The sequence below is a fragment of the Puma concolor genome, chromosome E1 (genome assembly GCF_028749965.1).
Source record: "Puma concolor isolate L17-30 chromosome E1, mPumCon1.1.hap2, whole genome shotgun sequence".
In the NCBI taxonomy this organism is placed as follows: domain Eukaryota; kingdom Metazoa; phylum Chordata; class Mammalia; order Carnivora; family Felidae; genus Puma; species Puma concolor.
In genome coordinates, this window is record NC_141680.1 from 51,110,611 (window position 1) to 51,129,672 (window position 19,062).

A 19,062-nucleotide genomic window follows, 5' to 3' on the forward strand; every position below is an offset into this window, starting at 1 on the left:
ATGTTTTGTCCCCCAAGATGCCAAAAGTTTTGATGCTGTTACGAATTGTACGTTAAAGTAGAGCCATATATTTTGCTTCAGATCAGTAGTCTTGGCGATGGTAGTTACGTGATATTTGAACGTTGCAGTGACTGCCTCATAAAACTGCTGCGCATGTCTGACTTGGGATAGAGGGTCGTGTGTCACCTCTCCCAGAGAACACCCTCTCGAGGATTCTTTGTGTGGGATTCAGAGAATTGTTGGAGAAGTATCCAGTTAATGCAGAGTTTTCTTCAGAAGGGTTTCAAGAAGCCCACGCTGCTTGAAAAACTATTAGTGGGCGAATGTCCTCTTCTTAAAGACCCAAGGGGGAATGTTTTCTGAAACGTGTTCAGATGTTAAGATACCAGTATATTGCATTATACGTATTTCATAGAATCATCGGAAAGGCTTTACTTCACAGATAATAACAAGAAGGTCCAGAGACCCGTGTTGGATTTTCTAGTTAGTTTATGGCTTGGCCAGAACTAAATTACAAGTCTAGCAACACCTCTGTTGCTCCTCCTTTAGCTTAATTGTCTAGCCTAATTTTTGTTTTTGATTTTTATCGATTGTGGGTTCTCTGCCCACTGATTTTGTGTGTGTGTGAAGAGTAATTACTGATCACACAAAGAAATAGAGTACATGATTTTAAAAAGAACATTCCATTGCTCTTTTTTTTTTTTTAATCGGGCATTTCTAATATTCCATTTTATCTCCACTATCAGTTTATTAGCTTCGTGTCTCCTTTTTAGTAGCTGCCTTAGGGCTTACGATTTGCATCTTTAGTTTGTGGCAGTTTACCTTCCAAAATATTATACCAATTTATGGATTATGGAAGAACTTTACAGGATTTCCTCTTTCCATTCTTTGTGCTGTAAGTTTCCAAACATGTCACTCCTACATGCATTTTATTATTATGGTTATTTTTAATTTTAATTCCGGTGTAGTTAATGCACAGTGTTATATTAGTTTCAGGTGTACAATATAACGATTGCACACTTCCGTACATCGCTCAGTGCTCATCCAGACGAGCGTACTCTTAATCCCTTCACTTATTTCCCCATCTCCCCACAGACCTCCCCCCTGGTAACTACTAGTTTGCTCTCCAGAGTGAAGAGTCTGATTTGTTCGTTTGGTTCCTTTTTTCTTTGTTTTGTTTCTTAAATTCCACATATGTGTGAGATCATTGTGGTCCATTTACCTTTTTATAAAGCTGTATTTTTTTGCAGCACAAATAATTATTAGACTTACTTGTCATGTAATTTTTATCATTTATCAGATTTCTTATACACCAAAACGTAACTAAAATGTAAAATGTTATCCGTTTTATGTATTCTGATATTTTATAATTCATTGTGCCTTTCTGATAATTGAATTTGAGTATTTGAAAAGTTATTACCAAACTTGAAACTTGATGGACATCTTAAGTAATTATTTCATTATAGTACATTTTGAAAGAATAATTTTTCTAATTTTTAAAAATCAGTCCATCTATTTTGATGAACCAAATCCAGCACAAGCAAAAGTTTCAAGCCCGGAAGGATTACCAGACTGGGTAATGGGTGAGCTGGGAACCAGTGACCACAAATTAAATGAATCGTGGAAGCTTTCTTCTGGAGAAGATTACTCTTTGGTGCAGTCGCCGACTGATGTGCACAGGTATGCTATGAAAATAGGATTCAAATGGGATTCGTCATTTAGCTTACCTTCACAACTTCATATATTGTTTCTCTTGGTGGTGTTTTTCATTTTTTTCATTTTTATGGTAAGTAGTTGGTTTAGTTTATAATTTTGTTAAAGTTGAGGGCTGTGAAGGGATGTTGGGTAGGTAAAACAATTTAACTTTTATCATATATTCAAGATTCCCATTGCATATTTAGCCCCTTCTGGGTATCCGTTAAATATATATACATGTATTTATATATGTATATATGCCAATACTTGGAAAGTAGTGCCTGAGAATCTCTAAATAATTTAATTCTCTGTGTTCCTTCATGACGAGCCTGAATTAAGAACATTATCAGTGACTTGAACAAAATATAACATCCTGCATATTCATTTCGAAGCTTATACTTGAATTTCTTTTCTTTTTCCGTATTGAGCAGTATTTGTTTTGGTTTAATAATGACTTAAAGGTAAACCCCATTCAACTGTGCTTTCCCACTAGAGTACTAAGCTTAAGGATTTTTAGCGCAAAGAAAGATAAACTTCTAAGTTTTGCAAATACACAAAAAGTAGATTATTGTTGTAGGATAACTTTTGGCCCTTACGGGGGATAGATTTACACTGGGCTTTTAGCAAATTTTGAATTTTACCTTTGGCACTATTTTCTGAAACGTCAAAATGTTGTATGGTGGCAGTTGACATGGATCATACTTTATACTTCATCCTCAGCATTCTCTTGGTAGTTTTCATTTTTTGGAATTTGGTTTGGTTACCAGTGTCATCTCTCTTTTGTGCCGTAATTTTGTTTGGTTTATTCCTCAATCAGATGGAGAAATGCTATTAGTGATGTGAAATGTCTTCGTGGTTGACGCAGCGCGATTGATGTTTTTCAGGCCTCAGGCATTCTGGTGGAAAAGAACGGACGAACACAACGTGAGAGATCCAGTCCCTGTGAAATGTTTTGGTTAGAAAGGGGACATAAAATGGAGAGGCGAAAAAGGAAGGGGTGATAGAATTCAGGGTGCATTCAGAAGATTAAAAAGAGGTGACTAGATGAGTCCCTGGCACACGGTGTGCAGTTCTTGGTCTTAGCAGTCGGAGGAGATTTAAAAGTAGAGGAGGTGTTACTGTGGAATTTTCGTTAGCCTTATGGCAGATCAACGGAGGTGTGAAGAGAATGTGGTCTGCATGCAAAGGAAAACACAGTTCTCGGTTTGGCTGAAAAATCCATCGGGTGTTTGCCAAAACGTTTCTTGCGCGTCCACCTGAAAGCTGCGTTCCTTCTAGGTATAATGCATATGGAGTTTACAGTATAAAGGTGAACTAAAGTAGTTTCCCATATCTTGGAGCTGAGACCAGAGGTTGGAAACTGACGATCTTCGTGGACCGAATGAATCACGTGCATAGATTTGTTTTGTTTGACTTCTGTAGTGTCTTTAAGGATTTTTGAACGAGTTATTCAAATTGAACAATTGGGAGTTTTACATAAAAACATAATTTTCTGGGGGTGCCTGGTTGACTAAGTCAGAAGAGAATGTGACTCTTGATGTCAGGGTTATGAGTTTGAGCCCCATGTTGGGTATAGAGATTACTTAAATACATTAAAAGAAACCAAAACTTAAACAAAAACCTGACTTTCTGGGCTCCTTAAAAAACTAGAGACTCAGTCGTCTTTCCAGAAGCCAGTCACACGTGGGAGTCAAGTGACACTTGGTTACTGCCCCAGTAAATGCCTTCGCTATTCGCTGCTCATTTTTGGCACTGACTTTGAGATCAGTCGCATCTCTGTTTGACTATGAACTTTTTCTCCCCTTTTAAGTAGGGTCGAGAGGTGGAAGAAGTATTTCTTTTAACGCTTTTGCATCCTATCACAAGTGGGAAAAAGAAAAGTAGACGAAGAGGGGTCCGAAAACTCAAAAAGAGGAGGGAGACCACATCTTTGTAGAAGTGAAGAATGTCCCTACGTCTGGCAGCATAATCACTTGTTTGTGACCCAGATCCTGCAGAAATTCGCTTTCTGATGTTGTTTTAGATAAACAGGGAAGAGCATTAGGTGCACGGATTAATTTCCTTGTAGTGGTTATGTGTAGTTGTGGGGATATTCGTGAAGATTGAGGTGTGTGTTAAATTGAGGCTTAGGGTAGAAAACAGACTTGAGATCTCAGGAGATCCAAGTAATGGACTTTTCTTTCTCGGAACAGAGGATAACGTTTAAGAAAATTCAGTGAGAATATTCTTGAGATATTACCCTGTGACTTTTCTGGAAAATGATACCCTAGTGAAATCTCCGTAATTAAGAACATTTTAAAAAATTTTACCTATTTGTATTTATTTATTTGTTTACTTATGTATTTATTTTTGAGAGACAGGGAGAGAGGGTGCAAGGAGGGACAGGAGAGGGAGAGGGGGAGTCCCAAGCATGCCCCACGCTCAGTGGAGAGCCCAGTACGGGGCTTGATCTCATGGCGGTGAGATCATGACCTAAGCTGAAATGAAGAGTCAGATGCTTCACTGACTGAGCCACCTGGGCGCCCCCAAATCTCCCCAATTTTAACAAATAACTTCTTTTTCTTTGTTGCTCACCTATAATAAAATAGCATTTGATGCAAATTATTCAAGTATGAGGCGTTAGTTATCAGTTATATAATAAGTAATTAATGGGAAAAGCAGGTAGTTCTTTGGTCCTACTCAACGCTTCAGATCTCACAATTCGAAAAAATCTTGCCTGACACCCCAGGTCTATTTAAGTGACTCTGTGTTTCCTTGTTCGTGGCGTGCAAAGTCTTCTGTTTCTGTTCTCCGTGCTAGACTGTAAATGTCAGGAGACAGGGACTGTGCTTTCGCTATTTGCACTGTGTTTCCAGTGTCTCGCACCGGGCGGGGACCTCTTGGGAACCATGTAAGTATTTATATTTGATAAGTGCTTACATGCCTGAGTGACTGTGTTGTGTCAGCCTGGGCCACTTACTTAATTTAATCTGTACAAAAACCTTTGGAGACAGGTAGATTGTGACAGAGAGGATGGCCCACAAGGATTAAAAAAAAAAAATCTTTTAGGACAAGTTGAGGAAAGGATCCATTTTAGAAGTTAAGAGAGGTGTGGATACAGGCTATAGAGATGCCCTTCACACACCATGAGTGATCTAAAGACAGTGAGCTGGGAAAGACAGACTGAATGAACTATCTTTTTGGTCAAGTGTCCGAATATCTCCAAGGCTATTTGACAGCCATTTAGTGCTGCAAAAACAAAAGCTCTCAGACTGTCTTTTCTTCTATTGTTCTCTTCGTTTCATTCCATCTATTTGCAAATTTTAATTGGACTTAAAATTTGAAGCCACAGGTCCACGAATTAACAGATATTTGTAATTTTGTGAACAGGAGGGCATTAAAAAGAGTAAAACTGACATTTCTTTTAGCTAATGGCAATAAAGTTGATTTAAAAGCCAAGTAAACACATGATGTGTGAGATGAGCTCAGAAGGGGCGGGAAGAGCCCTACTGATGGTCTTACTGTGCCAATGAAAAAGTCAGTATCTGCTACTGTTGACCTAGTACATCTCATCAGTTCTGCAAGAAATTGTTTTAAAAAGTTTAAGAGGCTTATAATATTTGACACATGTATGTTTTTATAGTGAATAATTTATTGTTACTTAGAACTGAAGTTTAATGCTGCCTCATAAATTTTACAAGCACTTCAACTTGTCCTTTGAAAAACCTCTTTAATCTTAAAAGATTTTCCCCCTTAGTGTTTCTTTTTTGATCACTTTATAAAATCCTGCTTTACTTAGACCTTTTTGTATGTGAAGTATTTCTAATGGCATTTTAGATTATGCTGTTTGTGTCCTAGCCTTTTCATATTGTTAAAGATGCAGGGCCCTTTTGAAGCCTCTTTGTTAGCCCTCCCTATTCAGGAGAGGTGGCACCTTCCCTTTACCTTTATTCTTCCTGTAAGAGACGGGGCGTTCTTCGTTCTAAACACGTTAGAAGTAGTTTGAGGTTATATGCTATCGTGCTTACTCTCATGCTTCCTCCCCCCCCCCCCCCACCCAAAGACACATCATCCACTAGTAAGCTTAGCATTTCACATTGGATTGCTTCGACGCGTAGCTAGTCCCATCCTGGTTTTATTCTTTGCTTTCCTTTTTCACCTTTCTTGTTTGAAGGTTATGTTATTACCAGTGTTTTCTTTTAGAAAAACCACTTTTTAAATTGCATTGCTGTTTTATTAGAGATCTATTACTGTATTTTAATGTCAAATATCTGCTTTTCTTTTTAAAAAAATTTTTTAAAGTTTATTTTGAGAGAGAGAGAGAGAGAGAGCGAGCATGAGCAGGGGAGGGGGAGAGAGAGAAAGAGGAAGAGAATTCCAAGCAGACTTCGTGCTGTCAGCACAGGGCCCTGTGTGGGGCTCGATCCCCTGAAATGTGAGATCGTGACCTGAGCCGAAATCAAGAGTTGGACGCTTAACTGATGGAGCCACCCGGGCGCCCCCTGCTTATTTTCTTGACAGTGAAAAATTTACCTACATTTGAGTTTGGTGCATGGTTTTACAAAATGTTACTGATGAGACCACAGACTTAGATCTCATCCCTGTACAGTTGGGCTAATTTCATTTAGTTCTACAACCATGAGCTGTATCCATAGATACTACTTCCTGGTCATCCTTCGGGTACTTACCACTATGATCTGGTAGAGACCTTAATTGCCTTTGTGGTTGACGGACTTCCGGGTAACTCCATGGTCCTCCTCTGGGTGTTCACAGTCTTATAATCCCTTCCTCTTGAGTTCAGGCAGGACCTGTGACTTGCTTCTCATAGGATATGGCAGTGGTGATGGGATGTCATTTCCATGATTACATTATGACACATAAGGCTCTGTCCTGCTAGCAGACTGACTTCAGAGTCTTGCTGTCTTTTCCTTGCTGGCTGTGAAGAGCCAGGCTGCCATGAATTCTCAGGAACTGAATGCTGCCAACAACCATGTGCACGGGGAGGGTGGATCCTTCCCTGGTAGAGCCTCCAGATGAGAACCCAGCTCTGGGCAAACCATGATGGCAGCCTGCATGGCCCTAAGCAGAGGACCCAGCCCAGCTGTGTCTGTACTTCTGACCCACAGAAACTAGGAGAAAATACATCTGTGTCGTTTAAAGCTCTTCAGTGTGTGATAATTTGTTACGCAGCAGTAGATGACTAGTACAGTTTTTATCCTCATTTTGGGAAATTATACAACCCATATACAATACATGCTTTTTGTAAAAACCTCAGAGTAGAAATATGTGGAGTAAAAAGTCAAAGTCTTTCTCTCCATGTCCTCCTTATTCCACTTTGCTCATGGGAAGTAATAGTCATCAATAATTTGGTGTGTATCATTCTACAGTAGCCATGTAGCCACACATAAGTAATTAAAAAATTATACATTAGTTTATACTGTATGTCCTGTGGTGAGACTGGCTCTTTTTCCGCTTAACTGTATCCGACCCTGTGTCATATAGTCTGTGCAGTCTTTTTAACTGCCGATAATAATCCCTAGTGTGGATTGACTGTAATTTAACCTGTCTCCGTTGCTTTTAATTCTTCACGGTTGTAAAGAATGCCTTCGCATCTCGGTCCACATACCATTATGCATCTGCATGTATTTTTTGGCTACTGCTGATGCTCAAGAAAGAAATCACTGTTTTAGTAGCCCGGTATGTTAACAAATTTAACGGATAAGGGATTGGTGGGATTATTATCAGGTACGGCATCTTGTGGATTGATAACAAAAATCTATTTGGGCTAGTGTGGAGAGATCTCTAAGGTACATAAAGTTTCAAAGAAGTTTATAAAAGCATAGTAAGCTTCAGTGTATGTGTGTGCATGGTGTATTTCAAAGAGGATATATGGATACACATGTGTACGTGTGTTTGCGATATTTCTGGGTGCCACATTTGAAACAGTTTTACCTTTAGAGAGAGGGACTAGTCTGGTGTGGAATGTTAAAAACTTTTTTGTACATGCGTCTATGTTAGTTTTAATAGTCACATACTTATTTTTGATAGATACTGTCAAGTTGCCCTCCAAAATACCATCTTGTTAAGATGTTTGGGCATATACAATAGTGATGCATATTAACACATTTAACTATATATAATTATACAAATTTAAACATAAGAATGAAATTTTCCCAATAGATAAGTGTTTGTGGATTTCACTTGTATTTCTAATTTGTTAAAACAGAAATCAGGTGGGACGAGTTGTGCCATTTATGGAGCACCTACTGTATGCTAGATACTATTCTAGAAATCTTTTACAAGTTATCTGATTTCATCCTCTCAACCCTTCTGTGAGGCTGATGTGATGGCCCTTTGTATTTATAGATGAGGTAACAGCTTCGGTGACGTCATACCACGTTCCCCGTGATGGATCCAGTTTTGGAATCTAGGTCTTGATGATTTTAATTTTTTTTTAATGTTTATTTATGTTTGAGAGAGAGACAGAGACAGAGCGTGAGCAGGGGAGGGGCAGAGAGGGAGGGAGTCACAGAATCCGAAGCGGGCTCCAGGCTCTGAACTGTCAGCACAGAGCCCAACACAGGGCTTGAACTCACAGACTGTGAGATCAAGACCTGAGCCGAAGTCGGACGCCCAACCGACTGAGCCACCCAGGCGCCACTTGGTTTGATGACTTTAGACCCTGTGTTCATTCTAGTCTAGTCTATCCTGTAGGCACGAGTACCGTATGCAGCAAATGTGGAAATTCCACTTTCATCCATCATTTTCCCCCACTCAAGCTGTATCAGCAGTCCTGGGCGACTGTGCCTTTGTTCTTGGTTATTTCTAGGTTGAGCTGAAATGAGGGAGTTTGCCTTTGTTCAGATCTCTCTTCTGACACTTGGCAACTGTGTCCTCAGGCAAGTGACTTAATTTCTCTAACCTCCAGTTTCATCATTTGTAAAATGGAGCTAGAGAGCCTCTGACAGGGACCTGAGAAAGTGTTAGCTTCGGCCACCTTCATCACTGGCGTGATTGTTATTTTAATGGTTCCTGCAGGAGCATACTTGTTAGATGGTTTGGCCATTCTTTCTTCTCTAATTAGCTAATCTTCCTAAAGGATATTATCTTAAAATCCATCAGTCATTAATTATTTTGAGAATCACTTGAGAAAAATAGATTAATGGCTATGTGGAAAGCGTCTCAGTTAAGTATGAATCCTGCACACTCTTAGAAGAAGGTGGGAGAGTATTTTAAAAGAGGCTTTGAAAGAATCTTTATTTCGATAACTCAGCAAGTCCCTTTTCCCCCCAGATAGAAGGAATACAGTGTAGCTGGCCCCTTTTTTCTTTTTGCATTGTGCCACACACCCTGAATTAGAAGCTAAGTAATAGTTAGACGTAAGTTCATGTCGTATCTATGTATTCTTTTTGTGTATTCTCCCAAACACAGAACACGGCGATAATATGTTGTATTCTTTTCTTAGAATTCTATGAAAAATGTTTTGAAGCTTCTGTTTAATGGCTTGTGATTATTTTTATGACTTTTCAGTGAAGTATAATGTGGTCTGGTAGCTTTATCACCAAAGTGCAGATAGGGTCTAGGATAGAAAAGATGAAAAGAATGATTTAATACCACTTAACTATTTTTACTTGAAACTTTGCTTAAGAGTTCCGGGTTAGGAGAGGGTTGGGGGGAGGCAAGATGAATCAGCCTGCTTCCCAGCGGAAGAAACACAAGGATTCTACTTAACTGTAGAGGACCTTGTTCATGAAAAAGAAGGCATTAGTTTAGATTTCTTTAGATGCCATTTTATAAAGAGTCACCATCTAGATTACGTAAAAATTCTAGGAGTGTGCAAACAGAATTATTATTTACTGTATATTACTCTTACCCTATGAGATTTAGGTTATGTTTATATGAATTAAAGTTTTATCTTTTAATTTATATTGTGTCCTCTAAGAAAGAAATTTGTTCATACCTGTAAGAAAGGACTTGGAGAATAATTATCCTATTTTAAGTGATTATAGAGGACTATAATTTTTGCATCTTGCTTTAATGAGATCCTTCCATGGATTATTTGATGCCAGATTTTAGTTTGGAATGAGGAATCTAATTATAGCCCTGCCCTTATGGAAAATATGATTTGCTTTACAATGATCCTCTTTATGATGTGGTTTTCCAGGAATGCATTGTGGCAGAAAGCTGGGACTGTGTGTGTCCTTTAAAAATGTCTCCCATTATAGCTAACATTTCATTGGCTTGTGCAGTTTAATGACATGACCAGCAGATGGTGATCAAGTATAATGAAAATGTACTTGTGATTGAGTATGTTCATCTATGTGAAAAAACATTTTTCACTTCAAAAATAATGATGTAATTTTTTAGTCTGGATACTTAAAAAACTGCAAAGGAATCTTTTTCTTTGTTAAACTCCATTTTTGTATGTAAGTGACATTAACACTATAAATAGCCCTAGTCCTAAATTGTTGGATGAATTTATGGGGTTGCTGATCAGTATCTTTCCTTCCTAGGGATTCTTTATATCCAGTGGCATAAATAAATATGGTTAGGATTACACACAGTAAAACATCCTTAGATATTTACAAAGTACATTCATTATATTTACAAATAGCCCCGTTGTTTGGGCAAAGATAGATTCTACAGTAGCACCATCCCGTAGTACTTTCTGCAGTGGTGGAAATGTTGTATGGCTGTGCTATCCAGTACAATGGCCACTATTCACATGTGACTGTTGAGCCCTTGAAATGTGACTAGTGTGACCGAGGAACGGAATTTTAAGTTGTAATTAATTTAAATAGCTGTATGTGATTTAGTGGCTCCTGTATTGGGCTCGGCACTGTAGACCTGGGTCTTCTTTTGGGCCACTGTAAAGCCTGACCTAGACGGACAGCTGCTGTCTAGGTGGGGAAGCGGGATGCAGACAGGGACCTGGAGTTGGGTGTTGGTACCTATAAACTGCCTCCGCCACAGGGGAGCCCTTTTATCTGTGCTTACTTGTGATTCATGGGTATCTCTTCTTTGATGATAATCACCCATGAGCAACACCTAGTTGCTTTTCTGTTTGGTCAGTCTCAGGTTTCAGAGGAGCTCTTGCCAATAAATCTTTTTGAATTTTTTTTTTTTTCAACGTTTTTTATTTATTTTTGGGACAGAGAGAGACAGAGCATGAACGGGGGAGGGGCAGAGAGAGAGGGAGACACAGAATCGGAAACAGGCTCCAGGCTCCGAGCCATCAGCCCAGAGCCCGACGCGGGGCTCGAACTCACGGACCGCGAGATCGTGACCTGGCTGAAGTCGGCCGCTTAACCGACTGTGCCACCCAGGCGCCCCGCCAATAAATCTTTTTGAAAGAAAGAAAAAGTAATCATTTTCCTTAAGTTGATTTTTTTCATCATTTTGTTTGAATAAAACACTCAGCATGGATTACATGTGATTCATTGGATACTTTTGATACAGTGGCTGCTCGTTATAGGTAGACACTTATCCTTGAGCTCTACAAATAAGTCTGCTGCATAAATGAGGAATGAAAACTGTTTGTTAGGATACTCCATAAAACATAATGTTTCATGCACTCATAAAACCACCTAACTACTCATTAATTTTCAACATTAACACATTAGTTAAATAGCATTCTTCGGTGTTTACCAGGTCAAGGAAGTGGCAACAAGTTGCAACTGAGATAGAATTGCTTTGAGAACAATGGGCTTGGCATTTTTCTGAGGCTTTTTTTTTTGTTGTTTTTGTTTTAGTGAGTCAGATTTTTGACGTATTTAGTTGCTTTTTAAAAAATTTTAATGAGTGGGGCTTTGTAATAGCATCTTTTTATTTCACAGGCAACTTTCTTTTTGTGAGGTCATAATATTGAATAGTTTTGATTGTCCTTTTAATAAAAAAAGATGACAGTAAGTTTATAAGTATGTTACCGGAAAACTTAATTTTAAGGGAATTAAAATACTGAGTGTTGTACTGTTAAACCAGAGATCAGTTAATAAACGTTGACTTAATTGTACGGTTTTTATTTTTAAGTTTTAAAATCGAATGTTATTTTAAGGTAGGAACTGGGGAAAGCAAGAAGTCTTAAATTGTTTATGAATCTCTGGTCATTTTTTTAGTTTTGTCAACCCATCTCATTTTTTTTTTCCATTTTGTTTTGTTTTTCTGTTTATTCCTAATAAAGTTCCCTTTGAAAAATTAAAATAATATGTTGTGGATCATTGGAAGTTATTTTTATTTTCTTATTTTCAGGGTAGTTTGATAGTTTACTGCATTATTAGTTGTTGCTATTTATTTTTATGTTTCATTTCCATTTAGCAATGCCTTGAGAAGACGATTCTTTAGGTGGTGTGTAACGTTATTAGCCGCTGCTCAGATGAATGCAAAGACATGAAATCTAGTTAATTCTCATTTTAGTTTCCTGATCATTTATAATCTAGTAGTTGTGTAGGAGTCGTATGACTCTTGCAATGTTTTACAACTGTGAAACATAGTGTACATGTAAAAAGTGCATGAAAATAGGGGCGCCTGGGTGGCTCAGTCAGTTAAGCATCTGACTTCGGCTCAGGTCATGATCTCACAGTTTGTGAGTTCGAGCCCCTCGTCAGGCTTTGTGCTGACAGCTCAGAGTCTGGAGCCTGCTTCAGATTCTGTGTCTCCTTCTCTATGTGCTCCTCCCCTGCTTGTGCTCTGTCTCTCTTTGTCAAAAATAAATAAATGTAGAAACAAAAAAAAGTGCACGAAAATATACAGGTACAGTTTAAAGAACAGTTATAAAATAAACATCCCTATACTTTTAACCCACCCGAGAAATAGCATATGATAGTACTCCAGGAGACCTTGGGTGTCCTTCCTGACTGGCTCCTCTTTTCATCTCCTGAGAGGACCATTGTCCTGTCTTTTGTGTGTATCATTTCTTTTCTTTTCTTTTTTTTTTTTTAACTTTACATAAGTGGGACCATACTTAATGTATTGTTTTGAAGCTTCTTTTTCTCATGTTTTTCAGATCTATCCTTGTTAATAAATGTGGCTGTGTTTCATTCTTTGTGGCAAACTTTTAAAGTCAATGTGTAACATACAAGACTTAATCAAAGCTTGGTGCAGTTTTACAAAATGAATACCTGTATGTAACCATCTTCTAAAGCAAGAGAGAGACCATCCTCAGCTCTCCAGAAAGCTCTCTCTTGCCCCTCCCCCGTCATTTACCATCCCACCAAATAGTAACCACTATTCTGCATTACATCACCGTAGATCAGCTTTAACAGTTTTTGATTCATAAAGCGTGTTCGCGTTTTTCTAGCTTCATTGGCTCAACGTTATGTTGTGAGATTGATTTGTGTTGTCGTGTTTAGCAATGGATTATTCTTTTTTATTTACTACTGTGTGAATGTATCGCATTTATATATGCATTCTACTGTTGTTGGATATTTGGTTTTGTTCCGGGTTTTGGCTGTTACAAATAATTCTGCTGTGAACATTCTCGTACATGTCTTTTAGTGCCCATGTGTTCACTGTGTTGACTTGGAAGTGTACTTACAGTACATTCTGCCAGAGAGTTTTCCAAAATGGTTATGGCAATTTACTTTTCCAGGGTAGGATTTCAGAGTCTGTGGCTCCCCCACTCTCCCAATTCTTGGTTTGTCCGTTTCTTTTAGTTTTAGCGATTCTAGTATGGTGTGTTTTAATTTGCATTGTCCCACATGGCTAATGACATGGAGTACCTTTTCCTATGCTTTTTGGCCACTTGGATGTACTCTTTTGTGAAGTTGCTATTCATTTTTTAATAAAACGTGGCTTCTCGGTGTTTTTTGATTTGTCACGATTCTTTGTATATTCTGGATACAAATGTGCATATCCAGATTACATTTTTTGTTGATGTACGTATGGCATATATCTTCTCCCACTTTCATTGGTGTGATCTGTCGAATGTCATTAACTTATAGTTTTATTTGTTGTTTGTCTCTGATATTGTTTGTGCTTTTTTTGTGTGTCCTGTTTAAGATTTCTTGCCTTGCCTATCCCAAGATAATGGAGATACTTGCCTATGTTGCCTTCTAGTAGCTTTCTTATCTTTCTCATTTAGGTATGTGCTTCATCTGGAATTGATTTTTATGTATGAAATGAGGTAGGGCTTTCTCCCACCCCTAGTCAGCCCAGGATAGTGGAGGGACAGCCATTTAATCCAACATCTTTAAAAAAAAAAAACCCAGCCTTTCCCCACTGCTGTAGTTGGCATCATTATTGTAAACTAGGAAATCTTATTTGTGTGGGTTTATTTCTGGACCCTCGTCTCCTCCATTGGTCTATTTGTCTATCTGTGTGCTATTACTATATGCCTTAATTACTGCAGCTTAGTAGTGTAGCGTATGCCTTCCAGCTTTCTTTTCTTCTCCAAGATTGCCCTGGCTCTCCTTGGTTCTTTACCTTCTCATTTAAATTTTATAATTAAAATTGTTTTTAATGTTTCTTTTTTTTGGGAGAGAGTGAGTGAGAGTGAGTGGGGGAGGGTCAGAGAGAGAGGGAGACCCAGAATCCAAAGCAGGCTCCAGGCTCTGTGCTGACAGCACAGAGCCCGATGTGGGGCTTGAGCTCACAAACTGTGAGATCATGACCAGAGCTGAAGTCGGCCACTTAACCAATTGAGCCACCCAGGCGCCCCTAAATTTTACAATTAGCTTACCAGTTTATACACACACACACACACACACACACACACACACACACACGTATCTCTGTTGACATCGTAATTGGAAATGTATTGAGTCTATAGATCAATTTAGGAAGAGTTAATATCTTTATAATATGGAATTACACTCCCAGGCCCAGATAAACAGTGATCTGCTTTTCGTGTCTATGGTTTTGCCTTTTTCAGAAATTTCATCTGAGTGGATGAAATACACAAATACATACATAAACCATGTAGTCTTACGCATTTGATTCTTTCACTTAGGGTATTGTTTTTGAAGTTCATGTTGCCTGTATCAATAGTTCATTCCTTTTTAACCCTGGATGGTATTTCGCTGATGAGTATATCACGTTTTGTTTATCCATTTACCAGTTCATGGATATTTGGATTGTTATCAGACTTCGGCTATTATGAATTATGCTGCTGTGGACATTCATACTGCAAATTTTTGTTTGAGCACGTGTTTTTCATTTCTTTTGGGTAGATATCTAACAGTGGGCTATATAAGTGTGTATTTAACTTTTTAAGGGAAGTAGCAAACCATTTCCCAACGTGGCGGTGCCATTTGACATCCCTGTTAGCAACGTGTGAGTGCCTCAGTTTTTTCACATCCTCACCTCTTGGTATTATCAGTGTTTTTGATTTTGGTCATTTTAATGGGCATGTAGTGGTATTGCATTGTGGTTTTAATTTGCATTCCCCTAATAACTACTTGTGCTGAGCATCTTTTCATGTGGTTAACGACCATTTGTATATCTTCTTTGGAGAAATGTCTGTTCCGATAGCTACCTGCTCCCAACACACCCAACTACAATCAATGATCACTAGAGACATTTCTGAAAGGGTGAATAATGGGAGGTACAAAGGCGTCACTGGTTTCCATAGCAGTTCTGAAATCCAGTTGGGCAAATACTGGAAATTCCTTAATCAAGGCTCAAGACCTGGGACTAATATTGCATGTCTCCTAGCTCCTCTCACTGGGCTCTTGAGTCCGTCTTCTGAGTTCTTCCTTTTTCATGAAAGATAGCATGTATTTGCAGCTTAGTACTTTTCTCAGCCTGTTTCCCTCCAGAAGAATTTTGGACACTTTGGTACTCTTATCTTTTTCAGTCTAGGGGAGCAGTGATTTTGCTGAATAATTTTCTCAAAACCTTTGTAGACCTCCTGTGCATCTCTTTTATGTTCATTCCACTAGACAAAAGCCACATGTATTAATCTCATTGAGATTCCCTTTCCATGTTGGGCTGCTTCTGACAAGATTGAGGGATAATGACCTTAACCTTTCCAGAGGCTCTGTTGTTTGATTGAGAGAATCTGTAAAGCATCGCCTTAATCTTTTTAAAGTTCTCTGTGTGTGAATGTATAGTACTCTTGATGTACCACCTTTGATCTTTTTGATCTTAAAAAAAGGTTTTTCACTTATACTCTTGGCTTTTTCTCTAGGCGGTGCTCAGATTTCACTCGGGTGCCATTTCTTAGTTTAGCATCTTTTGCTAGCTGGAGACTGAGAATTTTTAAAATCATGAAGTTCTCGTTCTTTTTTCTTTAGGTGTCCTCCACTTAGTTTAATTTATTACTCTTCTCTTGCATTTTACTCTAAGCAGCAAGAAATACTTTGCTTGGAAATCTCTGTCACTGTATCACTCATCCAACTTATTAAGCACGTCTTCTGTTTTACATGTTACTTAAGGTGATAGTGTGGCCACTGCATAAAAGGATCCCTCTCCTGTTTTTCAGTAACATGTCTCTCACTTCCTCTTGAGTTCTCACTGGCAAATCTCACTTGAGTCCTCAAGTCCAGATTTCTACTAACAGCCTCTTCTGGTCAATTTTGTCTTTTTTTTAGTATACAAGTCAAAGTCCTTCCAGCCTCTGATGACTACCTGGTTCAAAGGCACTTCCACTTTTTAGGTGGTACCTTGTTTCTAGGTACCAAAGTCTGTATTAGTTATCTATTGCTGCATGACAAATTGTTCCGAGTGTTAGCAACTTAAAAACAACAAAATTTATTATCTTGTAGGCATGGCTTAGCTGGGATTTGTGGCTCAGGTTCTCTTGTAAAGCTGCAGTCAAAGTATTTGTGGGGTGTTTGGGGGCATCAGTCTTAGGGCTGTCATTCAGAGGCTTCTTTAGGTTTCTTGCTGTTCAGACTTCTCCAATGAGCAGCATGAAAGATGGCAGCTGGCTTGCATTGAAGAAAAGAAGCAAGATGGAAACCAGGGTCTTTTTTGTAAGCTAATCTTGGAAGTGATAGCCTATCACTTGTGTTATATTCAGGTTATTGAAAGTAAATCACTAGATTCAGTGGATACTCAGAGAAAAGGGTTTACACAAGGGCATGAATGCCAGGAGATGGGGGTCATTGGGAGCCATATTAGATGTTGCCTACCACACACCTAGAACAAGTACTAAAAATATAATAGACATATAACCAGGAAGAAATATAACTAAAGAGATTAAAATGGAATACAGTAAAATAGTCAACATAAAAGTAGGTAGGGAAGGAAGAACAGAGGAACAGAAGATGGGACAAATATAAAACAAATAGCAAAATGGCAGACCAAGTAGAGCCATATCAATAATTACATTAAATGTAATTGGACTCAACAGTCCAGTCCAAAGGCAGTGAATACTAGATTGGATTTAAAAAGCAAGAACCATGTTGTATGTTATCTATAAGAGACATACTTTACAATACAAAGACAAGTAAATTGAAAGAGTTGTGGAATGTAAAGAGATATAAAATGAAAACAGAAACATAAGAAACCTTAAGCCAAAGAGAATTATTAGAGATAAACATAATTATTTTGTAATGATACAAGAATAAGTTCATAAGCATGACATAACAGTTATAAATGTGTATGTAGCAAATGATAAAGCTTCAGAAATATGCGAGTCAATAAATAACAGCCAAAGGAAGAAATAGACAAATCCACACACGTTGCAGATTTTAACACCTTTCTTAGGAACTGATGGAGCAGAAAATTCAGTGAGGATGTAGAAGATGTGAACAGTGCACTGACCCATCTCAACCTCATTGACGTCTATAAAACACCCCACCTGACAAGTACAGATTACACATTCTTTTTTTTTTTTTTTTTTTAAATTTTTTTTTTTTTCAACATTTATTTATTTTTGGGACAGAGAGAGACAGAGCATGAACGGGGGAGGGGCAGAGAGAGAGGGAGACACAGAATCGGAAACAAGCTCCAGGCTCTGAGCCATCAGCCCAGAGCCCGACGCGGGGCTCGAACTCCCGGACCGCGAGATCGTGACCTGGCTGAAGTCGGACGCTTAACCGACTGCGCCACCCAGGCGCCCCCAGATTACACATTCTTTAAGTGTGCATGGAATGTTCATCTGATAGGTCATGTCTGGTCATAAAAGAAATCTCAATTGGTCACCAAAGATGAAAGTCGCACGATATATAGTCTGACCTCATTTGAATTTAATGAGAAATGAACAGTAATAGTACTGTATATCCAGAAAAGCCCTAAAATATTTATAAGTTAAAAAAAATCATTCTAGAAAAGATCTTATTTTATTATTATTGCTTTCTTTTTGCTTTTTAAAAAAAGTGTATTTTGAGGAGAGGGAGTGCCCACTGGTGGTAGGGGCAGAGAGAGAGTGAGAGAGAATTCTAAGCAGGCTCCGCACTGTCAGCGCAGAGCATGATGCAGGGTTCAAATTCACAAACTATGAGATCATGACCTGGATGGAAATCAAGAGTTGGACAACTGGCTGAGCCACCCAGGTGCCCCATTTAAGATTTTATTTTTAAGTAATCTCCACACCCAATGTGGGGTTTGAATTCATAACCCCAAGATCAAGAGTCTCTCCGACACTTCACTCTCCGACAAGAGCCAGTCAGGTGCCCTCCAAAAATCAGTTATACCCATTGGTGAAGAAAGAAATCACAAGGGAGTTTAGAAAATATTTTCAAACAAATGATAAGGAAAATACAATACATAAAACTTTATGAAGTGCAGCCAAGGCAGTGCTTAAAGGGAGATTTAGAGTTTTTAATACTTATATCAGAAAAGAAGAGATATCTGAAATCAGTGATCATAGCTTCCCCCTTTTGAAGCTGGAAGAGTAAGAGCTAAGTGGACCCAATGTCAGTGGAATGAAGGAAATAAAATAGATGAGTGGAAATCAATGGAACAGAGAATAGTAGAGAAAAATCAATGAACCAAGGATTGATTTTTTTTGAAAAGCTAAATAAAATTGATAAATTCTGGTCAGACTTATCAAATAAAAAGAAATATATGGACAAATATAAAAACCTGTAGAATTTTCCTTTCGGTTTATAATTCCATTTTTAGGGGTGCCTGGGTGGCTCAGTCTGTTGAGCGTCCGACTGCAGCTCAGGTCATGGTCTCGCAGTCTGTGAGTTTGAGACCCACGTCAGCTGTGCTGACAGCTCAGAGCCTGGAGCCTGCTTTGGATTCTGTGTCTCCCTCTCTCTCTGCCCCTCCACTGCTTATGCTCTGTTTCTCTCTCTGTCAAAATAAATGAACATTAAAAAAAAAAATCTATATATATAATTCCATTTTTATTTTTTATAGGAGTAGAAAGACGTGTAAAATAATTATAAATATACGTTAATGGGTATGCAGTATCAGCAACATAAACTTGTGGGGAGAGGCGTGGAGCTATAAAGGAGTAGAGTTTTTGTATGTAGTTGAAGTTTAAAATATATTGTT

At 38.4% G+C, this 19,062-nt stretch overlaps 1 protein-coding gene and 1 long non-coding RNA gene across 14 annotated transcripts in view; one reads left to right on the top strand and one right to left on the bottom strand.

The window, feature by feature from the left end:
- Positions 1-19,062, top strand: part of CEP112 (centrosomal protein 112) — a 481,908-nt gene that overhangs the window by 12,409 nt on the left and 450,437 nt on the right. For 11 of the 13 annotated variants that reach the window (XR_015244252.1, XR_015244253.1, XM_086687813.1 and 8 more), the window contains exon 4: positions 1,508-1,680. Coding sequence is in view for 10 of the 13 variants with exons in the window: in XM_086687813.1 (XP_086543939.1) it covers positions 1,508-1,680 (173 nt within the window). In the remaining 3 variants the exon portion in view is untranslated. Of the gene's footprint in view, positions 1-1,507; positions 1,681-19,062 lie in introns of those variants that run through there. The other 2 variants (XM_086687821.1, XM_086687825.1) reach the window with 2 other exon arrangements.
- Positions 2,483-6,597, bottom strand: LOC147574490 (uncharacterized). Its single transcript, XR_015244254.1, has 2 exons — positions 6,363-6,597; positions 2,483-2,591 (listed from the first exon to the last, which is right to left on the bottom strand). It is a non-coding gene; the product is annotated as an uncharacterized LOC147574490 (long non-coding RNA).